The 27,076-nt window shown below is 58.4% G+C and overlaps 3 protein-coding genes across 10 annotated transcripts in view; 1 reads left to right on the forward strand and 2 right to left on the reverse strand.

Moving 5' to 3' along the window:
- The window catches only part of ZNF319 (zinc finger protein 319), a 23,238-nt gene extending 5,128 nt beyond the window's left edge, over positions 1-18,110 (forward strand). The window contains exons 1-3 of one of the 6 annotated variants that reach the window (XM_070397792.1): positions 11,926-12,189; positions 12,879-13,050; positions 14,335-18,110. In XM_070397792.1, the coding sequence (XP_070253893.1) occupies positions 14,592-16,361 (1,770 nt within the window). In that variant the 5' untranslated portion in view covers positions 11,926-12,189; positions 12,879-13,050; positions 14,335-14,591 and the 3' untranslated portion in view covers positions 16,362-18,110. Of the gene's footprint in view, positions 1-939; positions 1,010-11,925; positions 12,190-12,878; positions 13,051-14,334 lie in introns of those variants that run through there. The other 5 variants (XM_070397794.1, XM_070397793.1, XM_070397797.1 and 2 more) reach the window with 5 other exon arrangements.
- USB1 (U6 snRNA biogenesis phosphodiesterase 1) lies at positions 3,420-11,208 on the reverse strand. Of its 2 annotated transcripts, XM_070398477.1 has the most exons (8): positions 11,056-11,208; positions 10,066-10,232; positions 9,406-9,589; positions 7,840-7,893; positions 6,788-6,893; positions 5,528-5,611; positions 4,337-4,437; positions 3,420-3,724 (listed from the first exon to the last, which is right to left on the reverse strand). In XM_070398477.1, the coding sequence occupies exons 1-8, from the start codon at positions 11,163-11,165 to the stop codon at positions 3,436-3,438; spliced, it is 1,095 nt and encodes a 364-aa protein (XP_070254578.1). In that variant the 5' UTR covers positions 11,166-11,208; the 3' UTR covers positions 3,420-3,435. The 2 variants fall into 2 exon arrangements, with proteins under 2 accessions (XP_070254578.1, XP_070254579.1); XM_070398478.1 differs by having other exon boundaries at positions 3,632-4,437.
- A 4,244-nt stretch (positions 18,111-22,354) lies between the features above and the next one.
- SPMIP8 (sperm microtubule inner protein 8) lies at positions 22,355-26,673 on the reverse strand. 2 transcript variants are annotated; one of them, XM_070398487.1, is made up of 7 exons: positions 26,449-26,673; positions 25,311-25,372; positions 24,856-25,030; positions 24,139-24,200; positions 23,860-23,924; positions 23,517-23,549; positions 22,355-22,525 (listed from the first exon to the last, which is right to left on the reverse strand). In XM_070398487.1, exons 1-7 carry the CDS (start codon positions 26,669-26,671, stop codon positions 22,495-22,497), a joined length of 651 nt encoding a protein of 216 aa, XP_070254588.1. In that variant the 5' UTR covers positions 26,672-26,673; the 3' UTR covers positions 22,355-22,494. The 2 variants fall into 2 exon arrangements, with proteins under 2 accessions (XP_070254588.1, XP_070254587.1); XM_070398486.1 differs by having other exon boundaries at positions 23,860-23,993.
- Positions 26,674-27,076: the final 403 nt, after the last annotated feature.

The raw sequence follows: 27,076 nt of genomic DNA on the forward strand, positions 1-27,076 counted from the left end.
TCTCTCTCATCGATGTTTCTAACTCTCTATCTCTCTCCCTTCCTCTCTGAAAAAAATCAATAATAAAAAAAAAACTACTGCAGAAAAGAGAGAGAAAGAGAGAGAGAGAGAGAAACCATTGCAAAAGGGAGAGACTCCAGTGTAGAATGGGGTTCAATTCCAAATTACAACCAGAACAAGTGGAGATTTATCAACTAGGAGTAAATTGGGTGTGTGTGTGGGGAGGGCATTGATGAATGGGAACTCACCCAGAGGAGATGAGGTCAGGCCCAGAGGGATTCTGGCTGAAGGCAGGCCATCAGGGTGATCAGATCACGTGGGGGGTGGGGTGGGGGGGGCAGTGGGGATGGGGAGTTGGATCAGGTAACCAAGGGTGGGGGTTTCTTGCTAATCTGATCAGCAGGATTCTAGGTGAAACTGGATTCTAGAAGGAAGTACATGCCTGGGCCTTGTGGGGTGGAGGGCTCAGGGGGGCCAGGCCGAAGTTTGGTCAAAGGCAGAATCGTTGTCAGCACCAACAATGGGTGGACATTACCTGGTGTTTGACAGAGGTTCCTTGGGGAAAGGAAGTCGGGGTTTGGAGAAAAGGTGGGGCAATTCCACCCCTTTCCACGGACAAACTTCTCTGTGGGGGTCCCTCCTTTGGGAAATGGATTTCTAAATTTTTTTTGCTCCGAAATTTCCTTTTGGGAAATGTACAGTAGACGTCAGACATGAACAACAGGGTCATCCCAGTTTAACTGCACGCCTTGCCATCTTTCACACTATGTATTCCCAAGCAGCCAAATTTTTTGTTTTTAAGTTTGAATTTAGGGTGCTACCTAGTAAAGAGAGGTGCCTAGGAACCATGCGCTTAGGGGCCTATGGTAAACCAGTTTGGTCATCGTTTTTCTCTTGGTAGGAGCTTCCTCTAGTATAAGTCCTATCTGAAGGCGATGGCATCCCTGGGACTAGACCTTGAAGTTCGCAGTGATGGGTTCTGGCTCCTACAGGTAGCTCGGGGCCCAAGGTGAGTTTGTACTTCCATCCATCACAGGGCTCTGTGGCTCTCCGGGCCTGAGGGGACCAGAGGGACCGAGAGGTATGAACCCCAGCCCTTCAGTCAGCCAGCTCTAAGCATTATCCACATTTTACCATATCGGTTCATCTAGACCAGCTGTTCTCAACCTGTGGGTCGCGACCCCTTTGGGGGTCGAACGACCCTTTCACAGGGGTCGCCTAAGACCATCGGAAAACACATATATAATTACATATTGTTTTTGTGATGAATCACTATGCTTTAATTATGTTCAATTTGTAACAATGAAATTGGGGGTCACCACAAGATGAGGGACTGTATTAAAGGGTCGCGGCATTAGGAAGGTTGAGAACCACTGATCTAGACCTTAGCCTCCCCCGTCCCTTTCCCGTGGAGTCTTCTGAATTACAGCCCAGACACGGCATTTCACAGCACACTCTCCTACTGAGACCCTGGTGGTATGAGGGGGTGCCCGAACAGCTCTGGATTAGACCCCGGGTTCTCGGGGTTCCTGCCCCGCACGATTTATGGTCAATCAAGTTAAGTTGCGAGCAAGTCGTTGCCCTTCTGTGGGGTTGTCTCCCCATTTGTAAAGGGAAGGTTCTGGTTCAGGGAGTGGCCAAGGCCCCTTGTTTGGTAAAGCCAAGCACTGTGGATGGGAACCAGGCCCAGGGCCCCTACCCCCACCCCCACCCCCGGCTGCCCCACCCTGCACCCCCCACAGGCCTCTCAGGCTCCGGGTACCACAAGACAAAGAATAAACAAACAAGGCGAGGTAATTTCCCTCGCCCTGGGAAGCAGAGCTCGGGTGGTCTGCTCTGCAGAGCGGTGTGGAGAGCCCAGAGTGCCAGGTGGAAGCGGGCCAACCAGGCGAGGGAGGATCCTCTCCCTGCCCCGCGGGGAACATCTGAGGACACCGAGGCCAGATGTGTTGATTTTGCACCCTCCCTGGTGTGATAACATCCCCATCTCCAGCTTGTCTTTACTCCACGCCAGCCTGGCCTGGGGCGGGCAGCCTGCCTGGGGCGGACCGGCCACTCTGGTCCTGCCCGAGCCTCCGGAGCATTGGAGCATCAGACACATCGCCTCTTAAGGAAGCGCCCCAGCGGCTTCTGCCCTGTCAGCGCGCACTCCAGGTCTGGGCGCCTGCCAAGCCCCTGCCGCCCGGCCCGGCCTCCGCCCCTCCCCCAGTGAATCTCCTACTTCCTTCCTCTATCACCACCTTCCATTCTCCATTGACGAGCAGGTTATTGATCTTGGCCCTTCTCTCAAAGTTGCCCCATGCTCATTCCATCCATACCCCATGCTCTCTCACCGCCCCCCGCCCCCCCCCCCGCCCCAACACACACCAAGGTCCAGTCCCCCCAGATTGTGGATGGAGGTGCTAATCATACCCAGCCCCTCCCAGGAAGAGCAGGCACCCCAGACAGTGTCCCTGATGCGGAAAGTCAGGTGGTCTGTGCCCATGGAACCTGCCTGTGGGAGGCCGGCTTCCATCCTGAACTGGCAACCTGCAGGAAATGGGGTGGCTGAGCCGTACAGAGTTGGGGAGGGGGCTTCTCCTTGGTGCACCCCGTCTGTGCATCCCCTGCCCCCCATTGTGAGCATCCAGAGGCCCGGATGAGCCTGATTCACCCAGCTGCCCAGGTCAGGGCCTGGCACAGAGCAGGCGTCAGTTAATGCTGACTGCATAGCACAGCCGGATTGCCGTGTTCCTTCCGTGCCAGGAGAGGCGCTTGGCTGCTGCTCCTCCATCTCAGCGTGAGCTCAAAAGCCAGAACGGACTGACCAGTCAGAGTTGACTCAGCAGATCAGTGTGGTGGGGCTGGGGAACCAGGCACAGAACGCGGCTTCAGGGACCTTCGGCGCAGCGACTGGGAAGCACAGGTGCAGGCGGCCTGGCCCCCATTCCCCACCTTCCCTCGGGCCTGACCAGGGCCAGGTGGAGGCGAGGGTGGAGGCGGGGCCTGCCTCTGATTTCTCCTGTGACCTCGGGCTGGTCATTGAACCTGCGTTTCTATATGATGGAATAATCATTCCTCCCAGTTCATCTTTCAAGGGGCTTATTGGGAGGAACGGACGAGAAGGTCCCAGAAAGGGCTTTGCGATCGTTTTAGTATCTAAATGTCTATTCTTACACCGATGATGAATGGGGGTGGCGACCTCCAGCCTCATGCCCAGCCCTGGGCTCGATGTGGCATGTGTGACCTCACTGGTGTGCGGGCCTGGCAGGCTGGGTGACCCCACCCCAACATTAACGTCTCTCGTGGCCAAACTGTGAAGCACCTAAAGAAGGTGGGGGGGGGGGGGTGGAGAAGAGTCATCTTTTCACATAGTTAGATAGAAGCAACCCAAAATACAAACTGTAATTTTTATTTGTTAAACATAATTTAAAACTGTAACATAAAAATATCTCCTTATCCATCACTGGAAATCCAGATGGCCACCTGAGGACCGGTCCTTTGCTCTCGTGAGGGCTGAGAGAATAAGACCCCTGTGCAGCCCCTGGCCCATTGTCCGTGTCCCCGTAGCAGGCCCGCAGGTCGCTGGAGGCCAGAGAGCGAGCCCTCGATGGGGGAGGCGCCTCGGCCTCTTTGGGAAAAGCTGCTGGGAAACCAGAGGTCACAGCAGAGCGTTGGAGGCCTGGCTGGAAGCCGCCAGCGAGGCCAAAATGAAACATCTGCTGGAGCCTTCCCAGGCACCTGGCTGGGGCGAGTGGGAGGAAGGAATGGAGAAAACTGATGCTGAACCTCAAATTAGCACCCTGTGCCTTGGCCCTGACATGGCCTTCGCTGGCGTAGGAGGGGCTGGGACTAGCAATAAAGGGACAGGCTTCAGTGAGGGAGAGTGACAGACCCCTTGAAGGACCCTGCGTCCTGGCTTGAGCAGGGATGAGCCAGGACACATGGTTTTGAAAAGGCTGGTCTGAAGCCAAGGGCATCGCAGTGCAAACAGCTGAGGAAGCTGTGGGGTGTGTGTGTGTGCGGGGGTGGGGGTAGGGGGTGGGGAGAGGGGCCATTTGTTGGCAGGACTACAGTGGGGATTCTGGCTGAGTATGGGTGGGCTCACCGGGTGACCCCATTTTTATCTATATTTTTGCATAAGAACCACAGATCTAGAACTAGGGAGCCCGGTCTGCCCTCTACTGGTGGTTTTTGGGAACGACCACAACACAGCAGCACTGGACCTGCAACCCAAAAGGGCCGGGAGAGGACCAGGCCCGGGGACCACCAGGCCTCCCAGGCCGGTTGCGCAGGCTCCTCCACCTCTGCCTGGCTTGCGGTGGGACCTGGGACAAGGAGGGCCTCTGGCGCTCACTTCAAAGGCACCGAGAAGAACTTGTTCCCGGACTTGCAGCGGACCTGCTCGGCGTGCACACGCAGCAGCATCTCGGAGTCTTCGAACTCGTCCACAATTTCCTACAGCCGGGAGCCAGGAGGGGACAGTCACTTTAGGGGACTCAGGGGACCGGAGGACGCTGCAAACAAACAGCTTTCTGAGGTCCTTCAGAGGTGGTGGTGAAGGGAGACCCCAGGCCACACAGACCCCAGGCCCTATCAGCTCCACGATCTTGTGAGGTCGACCCGACCATCCCAGCTTTGCAGGGGAGGGAGTGGCTGCTCAGAGCCCTGCAGTACAGAATCCAATAAAACCAGGATGGGCACCCGGGTCTGCTGGAGCCCCCAGCAAGCTCTTTGCCACCTCCAATCCAGCACGATCGGGCCAAGAGCAAGGGCGGCTATTTGATGCAGGCCCATGGCTGCACCTAGCACGCAGGTTTTGTTGGGCTTGCAAAATGTTTTTGAAAAACATAAAAATTGGTTGCCAACATCAGGAACTAGGGAGACGATACATAAAAATCTGGGTTTCTGGCTTCTCTGGAAAAACAGGAGTGGCAGCAGCACGAGGCCACATTCCCGCACGGCAACACTCCCACCGCCTCCCTGAGCAGAGGAGGCGAGTCGGCAGCTCGACAGACTGACGGGAGAGGGAACTGTTTCACCTCCTCATCACAATACGAGAAAGGCCACGAAGGTGGATGTTCCTCACACCCGGCACGTTTCACTCATTTCCAACACCTGCCGGGCCCCTGTGGGCATCCCGGCCTCTGACCTCCGGGCAAGGGGCTAGGACTTCAGGGAAGGCCCACAGCGTCCTCTCGGATTCGTGTTCTGGGGCTGCGCTGCTCAGATTTTATTGCGCGCACAGATCCCGAGGGAGCTTGTTAAAATGCGGGTCTGATGCTCAGGTCTGGGCTGGGGCCTCAGAGTCTGCAGTGCTAACAAGCTCCTGGGTGACGCTGCTGCTGCTGCTGCTGCTGCTGCTGCTGCTGGTCCAGGGCTGCAGTTTCGGGAGCAAGGTCAGGCGGCGGGGCTCCTGCCACACCAGCGATTTCCCGGAGATTCAGGGCTGCGCACCTCACCCCCAGGGCCAATCGGCACCTCCCGCTTCCCGCCACCCCTCACTCTGGAGTTCAGCACCCCCGGGGCTCCTGCTCTGGGAACTCACCTGCAGCTCCCTCAGGCACTGGCCTTCCAGCTGCAGACGAGCATCACCCACGCACCAGGCCAGGCTGATGTGGAAGGAAGGGTCCTGCGGGGGAAGGGCAGGGAGGCGGGCGGTCACCAGGTGCCAAGGCCGGCCTGGGCATCACAGCAGATCCCTGACATGGCATCCCCGCTGGATCCCTGGACGGCTCCACGGGAGAGGCCCTCAGTGCTGATCCGAGTTGGTCCCAAGCACCCTCTACCGGTAAACAACATAGCCCTGGACCGAACTGTGTTCCCCCCGGGTTCCTATGCTGAAGCCCTACCCTCCAATAGGATGGTACTTGGAGGTGGGGTCTTTGGGAGATAATTAGCCATGAGGGTGGGGCCCTCATGATGGGATATGCGCCCTATAAGAAGAGACGCCTGAGAGCTTGCTTCCCCTCTCTCTCCACCATGTGAGGACACAGTGAGAAGACAACTGTCTACAAACAAGGAAGAGCCGCCTCACCAACACTGACCACGCGGACACCTTGATCTTGGACGTCTAGGCCCCACAGCTGGGAGGAAATAAATTTCGGTGTTTAAGTCGCCCAGCGCACGGTATTTTGTCGTGGCAGCCCGAGCGGAGACAGTCCTGTTCGCAGAGACTTTCCTTTGCTTATGGGGCGAGTCAGTGAATCTGGGACGCGGGAGAGAACCCAGGCTCTGAGCCTGTGTCCTGATCTAAAACGCTTCGACAGATGACACACTTTTTAAGGTGAGATGAACAAAAATCAAAGTGTCTAAAACCTTGAAGAAGAAACAACCATTGTCTCCATTCAGGTTCACACTTGCCTATCTCAGCATGATTTGAAAAGAAGATATTAAGCTGGCGGCCCTTTAAAGCCCTGATACTCAGCTTGGAGTTCCAGAACCCCTGGAGACCATGGGGTGCAGGAAGGTATATGAAGCTATACCCTTTGGGGTGTCAAAACTGAGGAAAACCGCCTCTTACAAAAATATAAAAATAAACATAAAAAACTATGGAGTAGAAGGCATAACTCATGTGCATCTTTAAAAATGCATAGAAAAGGATTCTAAGGAATGTTGGCCTTCGAATGGGCTGCATCTGACCACATCGCAGACCCCTCAGCTTCCGGGGGGGCGCGTCCTCTGAAGGCTGGTGCTGGGGACACCTAATGGAAAGTTCTGGAGGGCTCTTCAGTTTGCCTCTAACTGGGGCGGGTTTTACTCGAGTAGAAGAAGGGGCCGCCAGAGAGGAAAAGGCCCCGTGGGCTACCTTGTAGAAAGTGGTGAGGTCAAACTCCTCCATGACTCTGTCCACCTCTGAAACCAGGTCCAGGAACTGGGCGTGGCCAGAGGTGACCTCCAGCCCAACAAAGGTCCTGGGAGGAGACACAAGTGGAGACCACAGGGGCATGAGACGCAGCCACTGAGAACGGGAGCATCTGTGACGGGGTGGAGGCCGTGACAGACGGATGGCCGAGCAGGCTGGACCATGAGTGCTCGCTCACCGTCTCCTGTTCATCCTCCCTCCTCCGGCTGGAAACCTTCTGGCCCTCGGTCTAACCACACGCCTCCCTTCCTCCCCAGGGTCTGATAACACTGACAGGAGTGCTTTCGCCGGCCACTGCCAAGTCTGCAGACCCCGAAGCCCCTGTACTCATCTCTCCATCGTCACTTCGGAGTCTGCCCCTTTCTCGAGGACTTGGCTCGAGAGAGAGTGGGAGGGAGCGGGAGAGACAGAAACATCCATGTGAGAGAGACACATCAATTGGTTGCCTCCCACATGCACCCCAACTGGCCTGGGGGCGGGGATCGGACCCGCAACCAAGGTACATGCCCTTGACCGGGAATCAAACCCAAGACCCTCCGGTGCACGGGCCGATGCTCTAACCACTGAGCAACACCGGCCAGGGCCATCAAAAACTCGTTTGGCTCATCTGAGCCTCACAAGTATCCAGTGATGAACGGATCAAGGACAGGCGTGTGACGTGGAAACAGAAGGTCACAGAGCTGGAGCTGTGAGCTAAGTGTTAAATTGGGGGCAGAGCTGGGCAGGAACTCAGGTTTTCTTCTGGCCGCAGGCTTTTTTCAGTACACCAAGATGTTTACCTCTGCCCCTCCCCCTACACCCTTCTGTTATTTCTCTTAATGAAAGAAAGGCTCAGATTTGGGAACAATCGCCTTTGTAGTCATAGAGTCGGTTAAAACACAAGCAAATGGAAAACTGCGACAGACAAGGCCAGAAACCAAGCACCCCCCCCTCCCACCCAATCTTTATTCTAGAGAAGCTTCTGGAAATGACGGGGCCTAGTGGGGAAGACCCACCTGGTTTTCTCTTCATTGGTATAAATCTTTACCCGGTCGGCTGTAAAGCAGAATCTGAAATTTAGAAAAAAAAGACCACATTTCAGGAAGAATAAGGAAAAAAAATTGGAAAAAAAAATAGCACTTTGAAAATATAGTGAACTCATGGCACACTAGTATTGTCCTCCTATCATACAGGTGGTGAATTGAACCCTAACATATTAGAGCTGGACAAGACCTTAAATAATCACCCAGTTCAAGTGACATCCAGTTCCATCCAGGTGCCAGCGAAATTTCTACTTTAGGAATAGCCAGTCATTCCATTAAACAGTTTGAGACCATCTCAACTTACCGACGGGAACCAAGAGAGTCTTACTCGTCAAGCAGGTGGTAATAGATCACGGAAAAGATAATGTGTTCCTTGTATATTAAAAAAAAGACAATTCTGATCTCACCTAAGCAATGACCAGAACAGTCCCTGTGTCCCAGGCACTATAATGATGCCCATTTCACAGACGAGAAAACTGAGGGCGTTGGATGTGGTGAGCGACACTTTGAGCCTCAGTGTGCCTGATTCCAAAGTCCTCGCTCTCCTCTCGGATGCCTAGTGGTTTGGGTATAAAATTGGGGCAGAAACTCGTTCCCACCACTCAGATCAGTTACACAGGGACCGTCTGCTTCTTCTAGAACCAACACCAGAGGACCCAGGGATGATCTCGGGACTCTCTCTGGCCTGCGCACTCACTCACTCACTATATGTCCAGGGGATGCCTACAGTGAGCAGAGCGCCTGGAAACGAGGGGGGAATTCTGAGAGAAGCCGCACTCCTGGGCTTGCAGCGGTTCTCAACCTGTGGGTCGCGACCCCTGGAAATAGATCCTGCATATCAGATACTTACATTACGATTCATAACAGTAGCAAAATTACAGTTATGAAGTAGCAACGAAAATAATTTTATGGTTGGGGGTCACCACAACATGAGGAACTGTATTAAAGGGTCGCGGCGTTAGGAATGTTGAGAACCACTGGCTTAGAGGAACTTGGGCTCCGAAGGGACATGGGAAGGACTGGGTATGAGGAGTGAAATGAGCTCTAGGGTGTAAACAGCCATGGATGAATGGTCCTTGGGATTGCCCCCTGAGGGATTCTGGGGGAAACGCCAACCGGGAGAGCAGTGAAGGAGCAGGACGGCGATCTGGCCAAGTCTAGGAGAAAAGGCATTCCTGGCAGGCCGATGTATGAAACAGTTCAGTTTTTTAAAAAGTCCTAGAACGGCAGATACGACGAGAAGTGGGGTCCAGTTCCGATCCTTCGCTGGGTGCCATGATAAGGGCACCCCGGATCTCATGTCACTCTCCCAAGTCCCCTCTGAGCAGCCACCACCACACCCATGACCTACACACGGACGAGGACACGAAGGCTCCAGAGCTTACGTGGGGGGCCGAGCTCACACAGGATGAGGTGCAGACGTTTGGCCTGCTGGCTGGGGTGACACACCCCACACCTCCATGCCCCAGGGGGCTCAGGACAGGAAGAGGAGCCTGGGAGGGGAGGGAGGGGAGAGGCAGGGGGGCGCTGGGCGCTCACCTCTGGTGGGAGGCCAGGCGCTCTTTCAGGGCCTGTACGAAGGGGAGGATCCAGTGGTGCCGCAGGACCACGCTCTGGGACAGGCTGAGGTGGAAGGCCTCCATCCTCACCAGCTGGGGCACGCAGGTCTGGGCGTGGGGCAGCAACGCGTCAAGCAGGTCCGGGAACTCCTCCCTGGCTTCATCTGGAGGGCACAGTGCAGAGGGTGGGCCGTCCTCTTAGCCAGGGGGTCCGGCTGAGTGAAGGAGCCCAGAAGGCAAAGGCCCTTGTCACTCTGGCTTTTAGGAGAAAATTGCCGTGACAGCAGCCCGTGTCTATGTATTTTAATGATATTTCAGCCCGGCCGGTGTGGCTCAGTGGTTGAGCGTTGACCTGTGAACCCGGGGGTGGCATGGGGAAGGGACGTGTTTGTCTGTCATGGTTCGATTCCGGGTCAGGGCACATGTATGGGTTGTGGGCTCGATCCCCAGTAGGGGGAGTGCAGGAGGCAGCCGATTAATGATTCTCTCGCATCATTGATGTTTCTATCTCTCTCTCCCTCTCCCTTCCTCTCTGAAATCAATTTAAAAATATATATAATATATTTTAAAAATCTAAAAAAAAAAAACCAACAAGAGGCACCTATGGGTCTCAGCCACGTGTCTTTCACGCATTACTCACACGGGACGTAGACATGGGTGGCCCAGTTGCCCCGTTCGTGGGGGAAGGTGCGCACCCGGCCCCCATGCTTTGCACTGTCATCCTCAGGGCCCTCTTCGGTGCCTGCGAACATGTGCAGCACACTGTCCGGCACTGGCAGCCTCTGGCTGGGAAGGGGGCTCTGGACACTGCAAGAGAGAAAGAGAAAAACAAAATGAGCACTTGTGTCCTCGGAGCACCCTCTACCTCCGTACAGGGGAACCGTGCATCTGTTTCCACCAGGTGCTGTAAGCTTTGCAGCTCTCCCCCCCCCCCCCCGGGATTGTCTCATTGGGGTCTCCCAGCGACTCAGAGCCAGACCTCAGCAGGGAGCAGGCAGCAATGTGTGGCTCAGCTGTCACCTTCCTTAAAGGGGCAGACTGAGCTGGAGCAGCACTGCCCAGCTCGCGGTCTTGGCCAGCCGTGTGCCCGCTGTGGGCCTCAGTTTCCTCTTCTGTAAAGTATACTTCGACCTGATGGCGCCATTGGAGCTGCTGCTGGAAAAGCGCTCAGCGGCACCAGGCCTGGTACCTCAGAGCTGAGGCTTCGCTGGTTGTGCTCACAGCTGGGTCCCCAGTCCCAGCCTGGCGCCGAGCGGGCGCTCAATGAATCTTTACTGAATGAATGAAAACAATCTCCATGCTTTAGCTCTTGTTACTATGCAACTGTGTTAAACGAGGAAACAGACCTAGGGCGGTGCAGGGATGGGCGCCAGGAGATGGTCAGCCAGTGGCAGAGGCTGACCCCAACCCAGGCTTCTTGCCTCTTAACCTGGGTCTAGTCGGGAGTGGGGGGGCATTCTGGGGCTTTGTCCAGGGGTGTCTCCTGGAATCTCCATTTCTCCGCCCTCCCCTCCTCCCCGGGCTCCTTCTCCTTCCCTGCCCAGCCGCTTCTCACTGGGATCTCCCACCCTCCCTTCGGGGGCTCACGTGAACCCCGCAACCTCCCCAGAAAGACTTCTTTGCTCCTCACCGAGGGTGGCATCCAGCCCCCGGCCTGGCCGGCCCCCCGGCCTTGGCCTCGGCTTCATCCTCATCCTCCGAGCCGCTGCTGCTGTAGCCCACCAGCGGAGCCGCGCTCATGGGGCCTCCTGGGCGACAACAGTGTGGCCGGCTCGCTGCTCTCAGCACCCGGAATTCCGCGATGCCGGAAGTGCCACTGGGGGCGGGACCTAGAGGGGCGGGGCCTTCATTAGCACCGCCTCTGGGCGGGGCCTGGAGGGAGGGCGGGGCCAGCGCCGCCCAGCACCCTCCCTCCCCACCCAGACCGCACTGTCTACCGCACTCTCTGCCGCTCGCTGCTGGTGCAGGGCAGCCCGGCCCCTCCGCGTGCCTCCAGCCTCCGTGTGCCCATGTCACAGGTCGCGCGGGAGCTCTGCAGCCACCGGAGCAGACGTCCCGGCTCCCGACAGTCCCTCAGTCAGCGGGGCGCTCTAGACTCAGCGGAGATCCTGCCCTCGCCGCCCCGGCCGATTCGAGGTCCCCGAGCCCCCAGCTCAGGCCGGCCCCGCCCCTAAGAGCCCGCTGAGCAGTCAGGCGGGTCACTTGCAGAGGACCCGGGGTCTAGGGGCCCCCCTCTCAGGTGCACGGGTCGGGCCGGGGCCAGAACCCTCTCCCCTACGGCTGAGCGGGGTGCTCGGCAGCGGAGGACCCTCCCGAGTCAGCTGAGGCAAAGCGCTCCGCGCGCCCGGCGGTCCGACCCTGCCCGGCCGGGCTTCGAGGTCCCCGGCAGGGGGCGGCCTCGCTCCGCGCGGCCCGCTCCTCCCGCAGCCGCCACCGCCCGGGCCGCCGCTCCTCCTCCAGCCCCGCCTCCCTGGCCCCGCGCGCCCGCCCGTCCTCCGGTCTCTGCAAGGCCATCGGTCCGTCCGCTCGTCTTCCCGGCGCTCCTCCGCTCCGAACCGCTATCCCGGCCGCACTCGCCGCTCCCCTGGTTCCGATCGCCGATAGCCCGTCCCCCGCTCCCGGGCCGGTGCCGCCGCTACGCTAGGCCGGGGATTGGCAGCGCGCGTAGGCCGCGCCTCGGCCGATCGAGCCGGAATAAAGGGGCGGCCGAGAACAGCGGGTCTCCTCTCGCCCCGCGCCCGACTCCGCGGGTGGCCTGGAGCAGGTGAGCGGCGGGGCGCCTGCGGCCGAGTCTGGGGGCCACTCCCGCGCCCGCCGCACCCCTTCCCCAGCCGTCCCTCCCCGCCCCCAACCATCCAGCCCGACCCGGCGGCCTCCGAGCTGGGCGGCCAGGCCGGCCTCGCGGCGCAACTGCTTCCCGGGCCGGGCCTGCGCCCCCAGGCCTTCCTGGGGCCCATTCGCCCGCGGGGCCAGCGCCCGGGGGCTGCAGCGGCCTGGCCGTGCCGGGCGAGGGCTGACAGGCGCTGCGGAGCTGAGCCGGCAGGCAGTGCGGGTGGGGAGGTGATGGGCTTTCTTTCGCCCTCCCCGGGAGGAGGAAGGGCTGGGGTGGGGCGCGGGGGTGGGTCTCCCCCTTGCTTCCCTACCCCACTCTGCAGGGCGATCAGGGAGGCCTCGTGGCTGCACCTTCCTGGAGTGGGTGGGCAGTGGCGCTGGGGGCCTTGGGCCAGGGACCTTATGTTTGGCAGCCATTCATGCAGGAAAAAACAGCTGTGTTGGCGCAGCCTAGCCCACACCGCCCTTGGAGGAGCCCCGCTTCCCTCTCTTCTGGGGAGGCTTTGGCACCTGCCAGCTCGTGCAACCTGCTGCCTTCACCCAGAGCAAGGGCTCTTTCCCCCTCTTTCCAGAAGATGGAGAGTGACAGCTTTCAGCCTGACTCTCACGTTTCTTTGGCAGAACAGCTAGAGGCCAGGCCGGCCGGTGAAGGCATCTACTTCTCTTTCCCTCAGGAGAAAACTTTGAAAGTTTTCATTTTAGAGGCAGAAGAGCTGGGAACCTGTACGTGGGTTACATTGGATTCTAAAAGTTCCTCCCTCTCGATGTCATTACCTTATGCTGCCACAAAGTGGTGAGTGAGAGATTTGCCTGGACTGGGTGGTCTTTACCCAGGAAGTTGTAGACTGGGAGCCAGGGAGCAGGATGGTCTTTGGGAAGGTGATGAGGAGAAACGCTCTGTGCTTAGCAGGTTACTCCCCACAACGCAGAGGCAAGCTCGGAATTGCTTATATCTCCCTGCAGGCCTCGGCACAGTCACATCAGAGGATTTAGCACTATTTTTTTTTTTTTTTGATACTCCGTGGGATTAGTAGAAATTCTCCTGTAGATATTGAAGCTCGGTGGGTCAGTGGACCTATCATTTAATCCCATCATGCATTGGCTCAGGTCCCCGCAAGACCATCCAACCTGCGTGTGGGGAGAGAGCAGTCGTATGGTCAGGGTGGAGGGCCTAGGGCAGGGGTCCTCAAACTACGGCCCGCGGGCCACATGCAAATGCAAATATTGTATTTGTTCCTGTTTTGTGTTTTTACTTCAAAATAAGATATGTGCAGTGTGCATAGGAATTTGTTCATAGTTTTCTTTTAAACTATAGTCCGGCCCTCCAATGGTCTGAGGGACAGTGAACTGGCCCCCTGTTTAAAAAGTTTGAGGACCCCTGGCCTAGGGGATAGTTGAAAGGGATGTGGGCCACAAGAGAAGGTTTTGAGAGGGTCCTTTGTTCCGTGCAGTTGTTTGAAATATTGACCGATGGAGGCTGTTTGCTGTGGGGCCCTCACACCTGGGAGGCCTGGCCTCTTTGACCCAGCAGGCTGTTCTGAGCAGTGATGTTCCGGGTTGGAATTCAGGGCAGCAACGGGAGAGGAGCTGGCAGGCCTTAGGGAGGCCCCAAACGGAGCCTCTCTGCTTTTATCCATCTTATATACTGGGCTTCCAAGTAAGAATTTATTTGCAAAAAAAAAAGTTATGCTGCTAAAATCATTGTTTTGGATACCGTGGCCCAAACTGGTCAGCTTTTCTTGGAGCCTGAGCAGAATTTGTGACTTCTTTGTGTGGTGGACAGGTCACCGCGGACTCTCACCTGTGAGGCAGCTGGTGACAGAAGGCTGGCAGTACGTGGGGGGCTGGGACATCCTGGCCCCGGTGGGGTGGACACAGCTATTATCCCTTCTGCTGGAGGAGCTGAGCTGCCAACAGACTGCTCTGGTGGTGTGTGAAGGGGGCAGACCTCCCAGCCCCGAGCCTTCCCTGGTGTGGTTGATGTGGTTGATGTCAGTGTGGCCAGTGCAGGAAAAACAGGGAGAGGGCCCAGTGTCGGGACCCTGCCTTAATCTCACGATTTCTCTCTTTTCTACAGAACCCGTCATCCGGGAGGGCAGAGCCTCCCTGGCATTGTTGGCACCCTGCCCCGAAGAGCCCCGGGTGCTGTAGGCAGAGCCTTGTAGCCTGTCTTGGTTAATGACTTGGGCCATCTGACCAGAAGTCCCTCCTCTGTGCCTTGTCTGAGGTCCTCGTCCACCCCTGATCCCGGGCACCTTCTCTCTCTGGGTTGGGTCATCTAAATCGGGGAAACTGAAGCCATTACTGTCCAAGCCCTGCTTCATCTTCCCAAGCATGTCGGAGAGCTGGCAGCAGCCGCCGCAGACGCAGCCGCAGCAGCCGCAGCAGCCGCAGCCCCCGCAGCCGCAGCACCACGCGGAGCCGCCGCCCGCCCTAGCGGAGCACACGCTGCCCCCCGGCACGGCCGAGAACCCTCTGGGCTGTGCCGTCTATGGCATCCTCCTGCAGCCGGACCCGGGCCTACAGCCCCCACAGCACGAGCCCCTGCAGGCGGCAGGGGAGCCAGGCCCCAAGTGCGGGGTGTGTGGGCACGACCTGGCACACCTGTCCAGCCCGCACGAGCACCAGTGCCTGGTGGGCCACGACCGCTCGTTCCAGTGCACACAGTGTCTCAAGATCTTCCACCAGGCCACCGACCTGCTGGAGCACCAGTGCGTGCAGGTGGAGCAGAAGCCGTTTGTCTGCGGCGTCTGCAAGATGGGCTTCTCGCTGCTCACCTCGCTGGCCCAGCACCACAGCGCGCACAGCGGCACCGGCGGCCTCGTGAAATGTTCCATCTGCGAGAAGACCTACAAGCCGGCCGAGGCGGCGGAGCCCGCGGCCACTGCGGCCCCCTCCCTGCCCCCACCGCCGCCGCCGCCGCCCGCGGTCGTCCCTCCCGAGCAGGTCGACAAGCCCTACAGCTGCCCCGTCTGCCAGAAGCCCTTCAAGCACCTGTCGGAGCTGTCGCGGCACGAGCGCATCCACACGGGCGAGAAGCCGTACAAGTGCACGCTGTGTGACAAGAGCTTCAGCCAGTCGTCCCACCTCGTGCACCACAAGCGCACGCACAGCTCCGAGCGGCCCTACAAGTGCGCCGTGTGCGAGAAGACCTTCAAGCACCGCTCGCACCTGGTGCGCCACATGTACGCGCACTCCGGCGAGCACCACCTGTTCCGCTGCAACGTGTGCGAGCTGCACTTCAAGGAGTCGTCGGAGCTGCTGCAGCACCCGTGCACGCCCAGCGGCGAGCGGCCCTTCCGCTGCGGCGAGTGCCAGAAGGCCTTCAAGCGGCCCTCGGACCTGCGGCAGCACGAGCGCACGCACAGCGCCGAGCGGCCCTTCAAGTGCGACCTGTGTCCCATGGGCTTCAAGCAGCAGTACGCGCTGATGCGGCACCGGCGCACGCACAAGACCGAGGAGCCCTTCAAGTGCGGCCTGTGCGAGAAGGGCTTCGGGCAGCCCAGTCACCTGCTCTACCACCAGCACGTGCACACCCTCGAGACCCTCTTCAAGTGCCCCGTGTGCCAGAAGGGCTTCGACCAGTCGGCCGAGCTGCTGCGGCACAAGTGCCTGCCGAGCGCCCCCGAGCGGCCCTTCAAGTGCTCGGTGTGCAACAAGGCCTACAAGCGGGCGTCGGCCCTGCAGAAGCACCAGCTGGCCCACTGCTCCCCGGCCGAGAAACCCCTGCGCTGCACCCTGTGCGAGCGCCGCTTCTTCTCGTCCTCGGAGTTCGTGCAGCACCGCTGTGACCCAGCCCGCGACAAGCCGCTCAAGTGTCCGGACTGCGAAAAGCGCTTCAAGTACGCGTCCGACCTGCAGCGGCACCGGCGCGTGCACACCGGCGAGAAGCCCTACAAGTGCCCCAGTTGCGACAAGGCCTTCAAGCAGCGCGAGCACCTCAACAAGCACCAGGGCGTGCACGCCCGCGAGCAGCAGTTCAAGTGCGTGTGGTGCGGCGAGCGCTTCCTGGATGTGGCCCTGCTGCAGGAACACAGTGCGCAGCACAGCGCAGCGGCCGCTGCTGCCGAGGGCGCCTACCAGGTGGCCGCCTGCCTGCCCTGAGTCCCTGCCGTCCTACCCCCTGTCTCCACCCCAGGCCAGGCCCGGCCTCCTGGTTCAGAGGCTCTGGGCAGGAGGACAGGAGAGCACTGGGCAGGTGGAGAGGCCTGGCACTTCTGGAACCTGCCCGGAGGTGGGGGAGCCAGATTGCCCTGGCTGGTCCCGACTCCACGAACCTCTTTCCCTGGAGAGGATTCGTTTTCCTGGGAGCCATCAGCCTCCCTTGTCTTTGGGGGCCTGGAACCAGACTGGAAGTCAGGTGGCCTCTCTCCACCCCAAAGAGGGGTTGGCGCCAGCCCGACCTTCCCAAACCTTGTAGCCTAATTAGAAACCAGATGGTTAGGAAAGAGGACAGTCATGGTAGGGCCTGGGCGAAGGGCTGGACCCCAGAGGTGGGCTGGGTGGAGGGCACCCTCCTTCAAGTTGCTGTTTGAGGGAGAAGGCCGGCCTTGTGATTAGTCTTGGGGACCAGGAGGGCACACCATGAGCCGCGGGCCTCTCTGTCTGCCCTGGCCAGGAGTTTCTGACAGGTGAGATGGATAAGCAGGCCGAACACCTGTGGGCTGGGTCTGCCTGGAGAGCAATCGGCCTGGCCAGAGGGAAGAGGCCGAGAAGTCCTCCTCCAGGGAGGACACTCAGCCAGGGACAGGGCCCAGGACAGTGCTGTCTACAGGGAAAGGAGGAAAGGCAGGAGGCCTAATCCCGATGCTTTAGAAGTGCCCCTCTCACCTTTGCCGCCTGGTTCCGAGCTCTGCTGGGGAGTGTGCTCTCAGCCAGACAGAGCTGCTGATGTGACGGGGGGGATTGTTAGGCCACCTGGTGCCCGGGCCACGCCCATGACCTTCCCAGTGGTTGTGGACAAGTGTCCTCCCCCTTGAATTGTGTGAACCACAGTATCAAGGGTGTGGCCTCAATCAGCTCCCGGCCCTGCGTCAGGGCCCAGACCAGGCCTGTGTACCCAGGGCGGGGCAGGTGAAAGGACCGTGCGAATGGCCAGCCCATGGGAACCCTCCTCTATCAGGGACCGCAGCGATCTCGCATTGCCCAGATGCCCTGGATGACATCCAGCTACTTCCAAGGCCAGGGAGTTCTCCCTTGGGTCCTCTTGCACCCTCCCTGTCTCTGGCTGCCCACACTGCTCGTGGAACCGTGGTGTCGGCAGATGGAACAGGTGGGGAAGGGGGTTAAGGAAATCAGTAGACGGATGGAGTCCACTGATGTCACTGGACGCCCGGGGCCCTTGGGAAGCCCAGAGGACCTTTATCATGGAAATGAGTATTTAGGCCCCAGCTCTGCCCCTGCCTCTTCCAGCCCCCTTCCCTGGTCCTGGGTCTTAAAAGAAGATGTTAATCAATGCACCAAGGACCCAGAGGAGCAGGGAGCCACCCCCCCTCATCCCACTCTTCCTTAACACGTCTGAAAAGCACATCCACCTCCTCCATCTGACCGGGTTCCCTTCCTGTGGGGCTGGGCCGGCCCCAAAAGACAGTCTCAAGGCCTCAAAAGACATTGACCCAGGCTGACAACAGTCGCAACTGCTACTTTTTTTTTCTTTTCCTTTTGCTTTCTAAAAGCTATTGTTATACTCTTCATAACATCGTATATTTTAATTTCATGTCATTTTGAATCTTATATAAAAATGTGAGAATTTGGATTTTTAAAAAGAACGTCTCCATTTTAGATAGCCCCTTTGGATGTTAATATATAGTGAGTCCAATGTATGCTTTAGAAGTAAAGACATTGCCCATCACAGACCCCAGCGCTGCGTGTTCTGGTCGTTCTTCCACGGGGGGCGTGAAGGGACGTGGAGAGGGAGAGGGGGGTGCGGGCCAGGGTGGCAGGCTTGAGCCTGGGACATAGGCTGGGTTCGGATCCCGAGTTTTGAACCTTGTGGTTGTGTGACTGGGCAAGTCACTGTGGAAGCTCCCTCGTTGGGGACTATCTGAAGAATGGGGAGGTTAACCCTTCCCTTCTTGGAGCTGTGTATGGAGGCCCTGGTGGGGGAGCTGTGAAGATGCTGATAATACCAATTGCAGGATACCTGGGACCCTCAGGAATGGCCCTGCAGCCCTGGGTCGCGAGGACGAGCAGGTCATGGGTGGTCAGAAGCCGCTTGCTCAGCCCCAGTGGAAAACCAGCGCCTGCCGAGAGCAGCGATGGGCCCAGAGGACTGCCTGCTCTCACCCGCTTCCACTCGCCCTGTGATCCGTCTGCGTGCCCAACCCAGCCGCCTCCCATCTCAGCCCTCCTACACCCCTTTCTCCTGCACCCCATCCCTGCCTCCCAGCGGCCCAACTCCAGCTCAAGCCTCTTCCATTTCTCCAAGGCAAGGGCAGAGGTGGGGATAGAAAGGGAGAAACAACCTCCCCAGGTTGGGCATCTGAGAGCCAGTGGAGGGCGGTCAGCAAAGACATGCTGTCCTGCGGGTGGGGGTGGGAGTTGAGGCTAGAAAATCAAGAAGACAGGGAGCTGTCCACAATGCAGGGGCTCAAAAATGGGTACAGAAGGCTTAGTGGAAAGGCTGGGGGGGGACCCCAGATATGACCCGGACCTCACACTTCTCTTTATTTCCTCTGTGTGTGGCCACAGGAGGACCCCGCCCCCGAGACTGAGAAACCATGTGGTTCCTCTGCCAGCGGCCACCACTCGGTCCAGCAAGAGGACACCTGGTCCTTGGTGCCTGAGCCAGGCTCGGATCCCGGCTTCCCCTGTAGCTGCATGAGCTCAGGCAAACCCCAGCCACCCCCCAGAGATGCCTGGAAAGCACTGGCATGTGCCTGGTGATTTATAGCTTCAGGTTCTCCTTCCTGAACAGAGGATGGTCTGCGTGCACCAGAGGTAGGAGCAGCCCCGGCTGGGAATGTGAGCCCACGTGGAGTCTGCAATGACCTTTTCTTCCTTTGTCACTATCCCTGCTTCCCTTCACAAACCACCGAGGCCCCTCCAGCTCCCACCTGGCTCTCAGCCTCTGTGCTCCAGCCTGGGCCCAACCAGGGCCGGGAATGAAGCCGGGAGGCTCAGTTTCAAGTCCTAGCCCTTTGCTAACAAGGGACCACAGGCCTTTCTCTGCCCCTCTTGGGGCCTTAATTCTCCATCTGAAGCAGAAGTCTTTTTTAAAAAAGTATATTTTTATTGATTTTTTACAGAGTGGAAGGGAGAGAGATAGAGAGCTAGAAACATCGACGAGAGAGAAACATCGATCAGCTGCCTCCTGCACACCTCCCACTGAGGATGTGCCCGCAACCCAGGTACATGCCCTTGACCGGAATCGAACCTGGGACCTCTCAGTCCACAGGCCGATGCTCTATCCACTGAGCCAAACCGGTTTCAGCTGAAGCAGAAGTCTTGACCCCTGATCTCCAAAGGCCCTCAGAGACCCGAGACTCTGATTCTGGGAAGGTGACAGGATCGATCCATATCTCCTTTTCCCTCCGCGTCTCTTCTGGCCTCCAGCCTGCTGCCTGCCTGTCTCAGCCTGCGTTCTCTTGGTTGTAAGTGACAGGAACGGCACAAACTGGCTTACACAGCTGCGCAACGCACCTGGCCACACACACAGGTACCTCTCTCACCTGTCCCGTATCTGATGCGACTCTCCTCCTCCTAGAGCAGGGGTGGGGGATGTCCGGCCTGTGGGCTGTATAAGGCCTGGGAAACCATTTGGTTTGGCCCTGCCAAGGCAACTGCATGCGGGACTCAAAATTCAATAAATTAGCAGCTTTCTTTCACAGCAACATAAATTTATATTAAGTGAATTATATTAAGCAAATGGTGATATAAATATCCAAATGGCCCTCAGCAGAAACAGGGTTTCCCACCCCTGTCTTAGAGCGTAGCATTTTCACAGGGGAACTTCAGACATTGTGACCAGGGTGGCAAACTAGCGTTGTCTTCTTTAGTCTCTGGGTGATCATTCCCTTCGCCCCAACCACTGCTGGTATGGCAAGAGGGCGGTACCTTGTGGGGGGGAGGACATCCGGATCAGAGCCAGAGCTGGGAGGAGCGAGAGGGGGAGGCTGACATAAAACTCTACCTTTTGGAGTTAGCAATTCCCGCTGGCTGGGGGAGAGGCACTGCCCTGGTGGGGGTGGGGGCGTTCTCCCAGGGTCCGCAGGTCATCGCCCGGGCAGGCAGGGCCACCAAAGACAACTTCCCTTGGGAGCCATCATCCTGGCAGCTCTGTCAAACTCCCACCGTGTGGCTGGCTCTGTGCTCGGCCCCACAGGGGACAGTGGGAGGGGACCCTGAGCTCATGAGCTGTGGTGGCAGTGGCGCGGTGAAGAGCACACAGTCACAGCTGGCTGGTGTCGCACCGCTGTTGCCCATCAGTGCCAGGTTGTTGGACTTTCTGAGCCTCATTTTCCTCATCTGTGAAATGGAGCCAGTAATGCTCTCCCCTGGGCTTAGGGCGAGGGCACGGTGAGGTGACATTGCCCTCACTGTGTGCAGTGTTTGGCACGTAGTGGGCACTCAGGAAAGCAGAGCACGGGGAGGGGAGATGATAGAGGGAGCCGGCCTAGCTCTCCCACCTGAGTGTCGGGGTGTCCCACTCCCCTCCGACGCCCTGTTCCCAAGACCTGTCCGACCCCCCAGCTGGCCTGAGCCTCATGCCATCTCCGTGAGATGGGCAGGGCAGACCCTTGAGATATCCAGGGCCATGCAGTTAGTGATAAAAATAGCCTGGCACTGCGGGGGGGCTGGCCAGGTGGGGGACGGGCAGTGGGGCTGGGACCTCACAGGCCTCCAGCTCCAGCCACTGGAGCCTGGGGCTCTGGCTCCCACCCACTGCGGTTGACCAGGAAGCCGGAACAATGGCCGGGACTGGAGCTGGCACTGGGTCTGGCCAGGGGAGCAGGGAAGCTCTTTCCCAGCAGGCAGAGGGGGCGGCCAGCCCTCTGCTTCCTCAGAGGTTGAAGCCACTGGGCTCCGTCTTCCCATCTGTGCGGAGCAGCTTTATAAAGAGCCCGGGCCCCCACAGGCGCCTGGTGGAGGGCCTTCTCTGGTCTCCAGTCCTCCCTCCTACCTCTCAGACCCCTCACCCCCACCCCCTGCTCCCCCTCTATCCGGGCGGGCCAGGCTCCCTGTGATAAGCTGCCATCCTCACGCTGGCGGGTTTCTTTGTTCCTTGAAGGTCATGCCTCCAGGAAAAGCCTGACCTTCCGTAGATTCACAGGTTCCGGCTGGAATGCCTGGCCCTCCCCAGGGCCCAAAGCGAAGGTGGAAGGAGGGCCGGGTGGGGAGGGCCTGTGGGTCTCCCGTCACGGCGGGCATCCATCCCCACCCGGCCTGCGTGCCTGCCTTTGCTCACCCGCCAGCACTGGGTAGAGCAGACCAGTGTTTGCTCACACGGTATGTTCACTGGTGGTGCCTGTGGAGCAGGAAACTTGCTTCTCTGAGTGGCCTGGGGCCCTCATCTTACTTCTACTCTCTGCTGTGTGGCCAGGAAGAGTCCCCAGGCCTGGCCAGCCCTCCAAGCCTGCCTCCACCTCTCCAGCCCCAGCCCCAGCCCCAGCTGCCCCCCTCCCGCACCCTCTTCCCCCACTCCCGGCACACTGGTATGGTGTCTAAAAATCCCCTTTGAACCTCTTCTTTTCTCTTTAGGGCTCAAGTTCACAGTCCGAGGTGGAGGGGACTTGCTTGTGGGGCTACAAGCAGGGGACAGGGCACAAGGAAACCCCAATTCTCAGCCTGCTTCTGCATCTCACCCCCAGCTGGGCCTCACAGCTTAGATCCTGACTCTTTCCCAGGGTCGCCAGACTTTTCCTCTCGCCCCACCCGTCCTGCAGGAGTCGGTAGGGGCAGGAAAGGGTAAGATATTGTCATGTGCAGGTCCTGGCCACTCCCAGTCCCTGCCACACACACACACACACACACACACACACACACACACTCATACACACACACACACTCACTCACACACACTCACTCACACACACACACTCATACACACTCACACACACACACACACACACACACACACAGGATATGAGCCTGGTGCCTTCCTGTGGGAGCATTAGGTTTATTTCCAGTGAGGATGAACTCTTGGGGAGATGGGGGCTGCCACCGTACCCCCTCTGTCCAGCTTGGAAACTGAGGTGGCATGGTCCAGCAGCCTGGGCATCGGCCTCCTTTTCACAGATTAGTGCCAGGGGGTCAGGTAGTTGACACGACTGTGGAGAGAAACTGGGGTGAGGTGGGCGCCTCTGGGGCATCCTGGGGGAAAATCAGGATGTCTACCTCCCCCCCCCTCCCCAACCCACCTTCCTGCCCTCAAAGCTCTGAAAACACAGCTTCCGCCCTGCCTCTCTTTGGCTCAAGAACCTTCAATGGCTCCCTATTTCTCTTGTTATATTTTCAGTTGCTCTGCTTGACTTCCAAGCCCCCTCCCTTCCGGTTTGCCTCACCTTTCTCTCCCTCTGATCCCCAACCATGCACCGCATTTCTCATGTTCAACCCTTTAGTGAACTGCGCTGGGAGGCGTTATATGTTAGTGACAGAATCGCACGTGCTCCCTGGGTGTGCGCAGGGTGGGCGAGAAGCCAGCTTCCCATCAATCATTAGGGCACAGCAGCCTGTGCACCATCAGATAGGGACACCACTCCTAGGGAGGGGGTTTGAGCTGGAGGGGAGAGGCGTGGGGGACGATTTCAAGGATGGGCCATCCTTGGGTTGGGCTGTAAAGACTGAAGAGGAGTTTTCAGGCACAGAAAGATCAGCACACTCGAAGGTGTGGAGCCCGTGGCTGTGCTGGTGGCTTGGGTAGCGCGACCAGGAGACTGCGGACTGATGAAGAGAACCGGGCTGGAGAGGTGGGAGCCGGCCAAAAGAGGCAGACGCTTGAATGTTGTGCACACTCGCGCCAGCTCCTGCCAGCTCTGCATCCCGGAGGGCAGCCCTGACCCCCTCCATCATGTTTCTTATATCTGTCTGCTTGTCTGGCCCCTGTTCTCCTCTCGGGTAACCTCCCAACCCTGCATGGCCGGGGGCACATTGGGTGGGACAAGCTCTCTGCCCCCTCCACCTCCAGGTGGGCTGCGCTCCTGCCTGGGCGGGTCTCTGGAAGGCATCGGCTCTCTCTCTAACCCTTGGAGCCTCCCTCGCCCAGAAGCCCAGGCAGAGGGAGGGAAGGCCAGGTGTGGGGCGGGCGGGGCAGTTCCCTACCTGTATTTGGAGCCGAATTGTCGGAACGCATTCCTGCGGGAGAGGGAGGAGGGTGAACCGGGGTGGGGAGGCGCATTCCCATCTTAGGGAACCTCGCTCCCCGGAAACCTGGCTCCCACCTCGGGAGCCTCCAGGCCACCAGGATTACGCTGCACCTTCGCCCACCCCAAAGGGCGAGGTTGCCAGGGACTGGGGGACAAGGGGCTCCGTTCGGCAGAAGTTCCACAGTTATTCATTTTGAAATTGCTATTTTCTTGTGGTGTAGTGGAGCCAACGAATTTCCCCTCATCTCACAGGGGTCCAGGGTGGAGAGGGGTGGGGGGAAGGCTGTGGCCTCACTTACAGGGAATCGAAAGGCAGGGGCTTCTGTCCATAGCGGTCCAGGCTGGGGTTCTGGTTGAGACAGTACTGGGGCAGGCCAGAGGGATAGGGGTGGTCCGTGAGCCGGGGAGACACGCACCCCAAAACCCCAACCCGCTCACGCCTCACACAGCGCTCTATGCGGGAGATCTTGGCCCTGAGGACTGGGAGACCCTCCTTCCGCCCATGCCCCATCCCGGGTTAGCCGTTCCTCCCTCCACCCTGCCCGGCCCCAAGGACGGGCCAGCGCAGCCCTCCCTACCCGCCAGTTCTGGGTCAACTCCGGCTTCAAATACCGCACCGCGTAGCCGCTGAAACTCTCGACTGCGGAGAGAGCGCCGGTCTCCCGCCCCGAGCACACTCGGAGCAAGCCCCGCCCCCTCTCTCACCTGAGCCCCGCCCCCGGACCCAGCCCCGCCCACACCTGCTCCTAGAACCCGTCCAGCCTTAACTGCACGGCCAGGACAAGCCCCGCCCTCCCTCTCACCTGAGCCCCGCCCACACCTGCTCCTAGAACCGGCCCCGCCTTAACTGCACGGCCAGGACAAGCCCCGCCCTCTCTCTCACCTGAGCCCCGCCCCTAGACCAAGCCCCGCCCACACCTGCTTAGAACCCGTCCCATCACCACTGAGCGGCGGGAACAAGCCCCGCCTCCAGACCCTGCTTCGCGGGTCGCAGAACCCACCCTGGGCTCAGCCTCAGCCTCAGCCCAAAGGCTCCTGGCTCGTACCTGGCTCCACCCTGTCCCTAAGACGAACCTCGCTTCCATCTTTCTCAATGCGTCTCAGCCCTTCCCTCTCTCAGTGCCCCCGCTGCTCCCCAGCTTCCCCGCCCTGTCCTTGCTGGAGCGCCACCCCCACCCCCCTCCCCTGTCCGTAGTCAGCGCTGCGGATCCCGGACTCCAGGGCAACCTAAGGCGGTTGCCGCGGCTCGGCTACCTCTCCCGCCCCAGGGCATCCTCCGCGCCCGGGAGACTAACCCCTCTTGCTCGGGCAGGGCAGCTTGAACTCGCCGGCAGAGGACACGAAACGGGACCAGTCCTCGATGGCGCGTGTGAAGCTGGGCCAGCTGATTCGGTTGATGCCCGGGGGGATGGGCGCCAGCTTTCCCTCGCGGCTCCTGTGGCGGATCTTCTGGCCAGTGGCGGTGATGTCCTGACCGGGCGATGGGAGTCAGGGCCCCAGGGGCAGATGCAGAAGCCTGGGAGGCCGACGCAAACTACCCTGGAGGGCGGAGCTGACACTTGGCTCATCTGACCAAGGGGCGCCTGAAGCCCCTGATGGAGACGGGAAGGGGACCAGGGTCCCAAGGCGGCGGCCGAGGAAGCACCCGGAGTAGAGCCCAAGACCAGAGGCGCCTGGGGCTGGGTGCAGGCGCAGCCTTCTTCCTTTCCCCTGAGCAAACCCGGGCCAGGAGCAAAGGACACTCACTCACCAAGCACTGCAGGGGTTTGTTGGGGACACCGAGGAGTGTGTAGTGTGCGTTGTCAAAGTCATCTGAAGAAGGAAGAGAAAGGGAGAGGAGATGCCTCCTGCGCAGCAGTCACAGGCCCACACCAGAAGAGGTTGGGCCACACTGCTTAACATTTTTTTGGGAAAAAATATTTGACAACTTTAAGAAAACTAAGATAAAGTGGATTTTTACTTAATATGGCTTACAACAGAATAAACTCCAAAAGATCAAATATTTCAATATTAAGAGAAAAGAAACTATAGAAGAAAAGAAACTACTAGAAGAAAACATGGGTAGCACTGGCCAGTGTGGCTAAGTTGGTTGGGTATCATCCCATGCACTGAAAGGTTGCTAGTTTGGTCGCCTGTAGGGGACATGCAAAAGGCAGCTGATGGATGTCACCCCCCCCCCCCCCCCCCCCCGTCTCCCTCCTCCTCTTTCTCCTCCTCCTCCTCCTTTCCCTTTCTCTCTCTTAAAAAAATCAATTAAAAATAATCTTTAGAAAAAAGAAAAGAAAGAAAACATGGGTAAATTTCTTCCTAATCTTGGGGTGGGGAAGGCTGTGCCAACTCTAATCTGGGAGCCTTAAAGAAAAAGTTGATAACTTTGGCTACATAAAAATAAACTTCTGCATTGCAAAAAACAACACGAGAAGTCAAAAGACAAATGGAAAAAATATTTCCACTTATTTTCCAGATGGAGAGAGGATTGGGCAGAAGTTGTTATTAGTGCTTTTATTATTAATTCCTGCTGCTGCAACTACTGACCTCTGCACAGTTGTTCTCTATGAATAATAATAACATCTACATCAATATGCTCCATGCGTGGAGACCCGTTAGGTGCCAGGCACTAGTCTAATTAGTTTTCCTGCCTTACCTCATTTGAACCTCAAACTGGGCCTTGGGAGGCAGGTCCCATTACCAACCCCATTTTGCTGATAAGGAAACAGAGGCTCAGACCTTGTGAGGTTTCCTGGGTAGGAAGTAGCAGAGCTGGGACTAGCCCCTTGGTTGCTTCCACCTGCCACTCATGGCCTTGCACTCCCAGATCTCTCTCCTCCGAACCATCCACCCTTTTGCCAAAGACCCAGGGGCCCCAGCAGCGGGCCAAGCGGCCTGACCTTTGCGGCAGTAGGTGGTGGTCTGGCAGTGCTCGTCCGACAGGCAGGCCCTGGCATTATCCATGTCCATGCGGCGCAGGCTGGGCAGGGCCGGGTGGTAGAGCTGCTGCTTCACGCTGGCCAACTGGTTTCTCCGCCGCTCCATTGGGAGCAGGATGGCTGGGGACGCGTACACGTGGGTGGAGCCATCGTCCCAGGGCACCAGGTCGATGATGCGGGCCATAGCTGGGGAGCAAAGTGTACAAAGGGGTTCACCCTGGGCTCAGGTCAGCCAGACACCCCTCAGCATCGGAACACCACCTTGGCCAGTGCTGATTTGTCTTCTGGTCTGACATTTATTGAGCACCTACTGTATGCCAGATCTTTTTTATGTTTCTCGAGCTCCCCGTGTGGTGGCAGGGACAATCGGACAACATGGCACACCCAGGATGTGCTAAGGGCTCTGACAGGGTCAGGACAGGGGGTGTGTGTCTGGGGAGGCTGGGGTTGTGGCATTCGGGGAATGGTCTACAGGAGGTGGCATTTGAGTCTATTCTTACATAAGGAGCAGGAAGCAGCAGCAGCAACTGGGTTCAGATTTAGCTCAGAGTGAGAACTAATTATGGACTTTTGGCCTTAGCTAAGGCCT

This window comes from Myotis yumanensis, unplaced genomic scaffold (assembly GCF_028538775.1).
Source record: "Myotis yumanensis isolate MYYU_CA2020_CCGP unplaced genomic scaffold, mMyoYum1.0.hap1 SCAF_18, whole genome shotgun sequence".
Classification (NCBI taxonomy): Eukaryota; Metazoa; Chordata; class Mammalia; order Chiroptera; family Vespertilionidae; genus Myotis; species Myotis yumanensis.

Excerpts from the sequence above, each read along its gene's own strand:
- USB1 (XM_070398477.1), bottom strand. The coding sequence starts at position 11,165 with ATGAGCGCGGCTCCGCTGGTGGGCTACAGCAGCAGCGGCTCGGAGGAT. Across the intron at positions 10,233-11,055 it reads GGGGCTGGATGCCACCCTCG|TGTCCAGAGCCCCCTTCCCA; the intron begins GTGAGGAGCAAA and ends TCTCTCTTGCAG. Across the intron at positions 9,590-10,065 it reads CACCCATGTCTACGTCCCGT|ATGAAGCCAGGGAGGAGTTC; the intron begins GTGAGTAATGCG and ends TGTGCCCTCCAG.
- SPMIP8 (XM_070398486.1), bottom strand. The coding sequence starts at position 26,671 with ATGGCCCGCATCATCGACCTGGTGCCCTGGGACGATGGCTCCACCCAC. Across the intron at positions 25,031-25,310 it reads ACAAACCCCTGCAGTGCTTG|GACATCACCGCCACTGGCCA; the intron begins GTGAGTGAGTGT and ends TCGCCCGGTCAG. Across the intron at positions 22,526-23,516 it reads CAATTCGGCTCCAAATACAG|TCGTGTCAACTACCTGACCC; the intron begins GTAGGGAACTGC and ends TTCTCTCCACAG.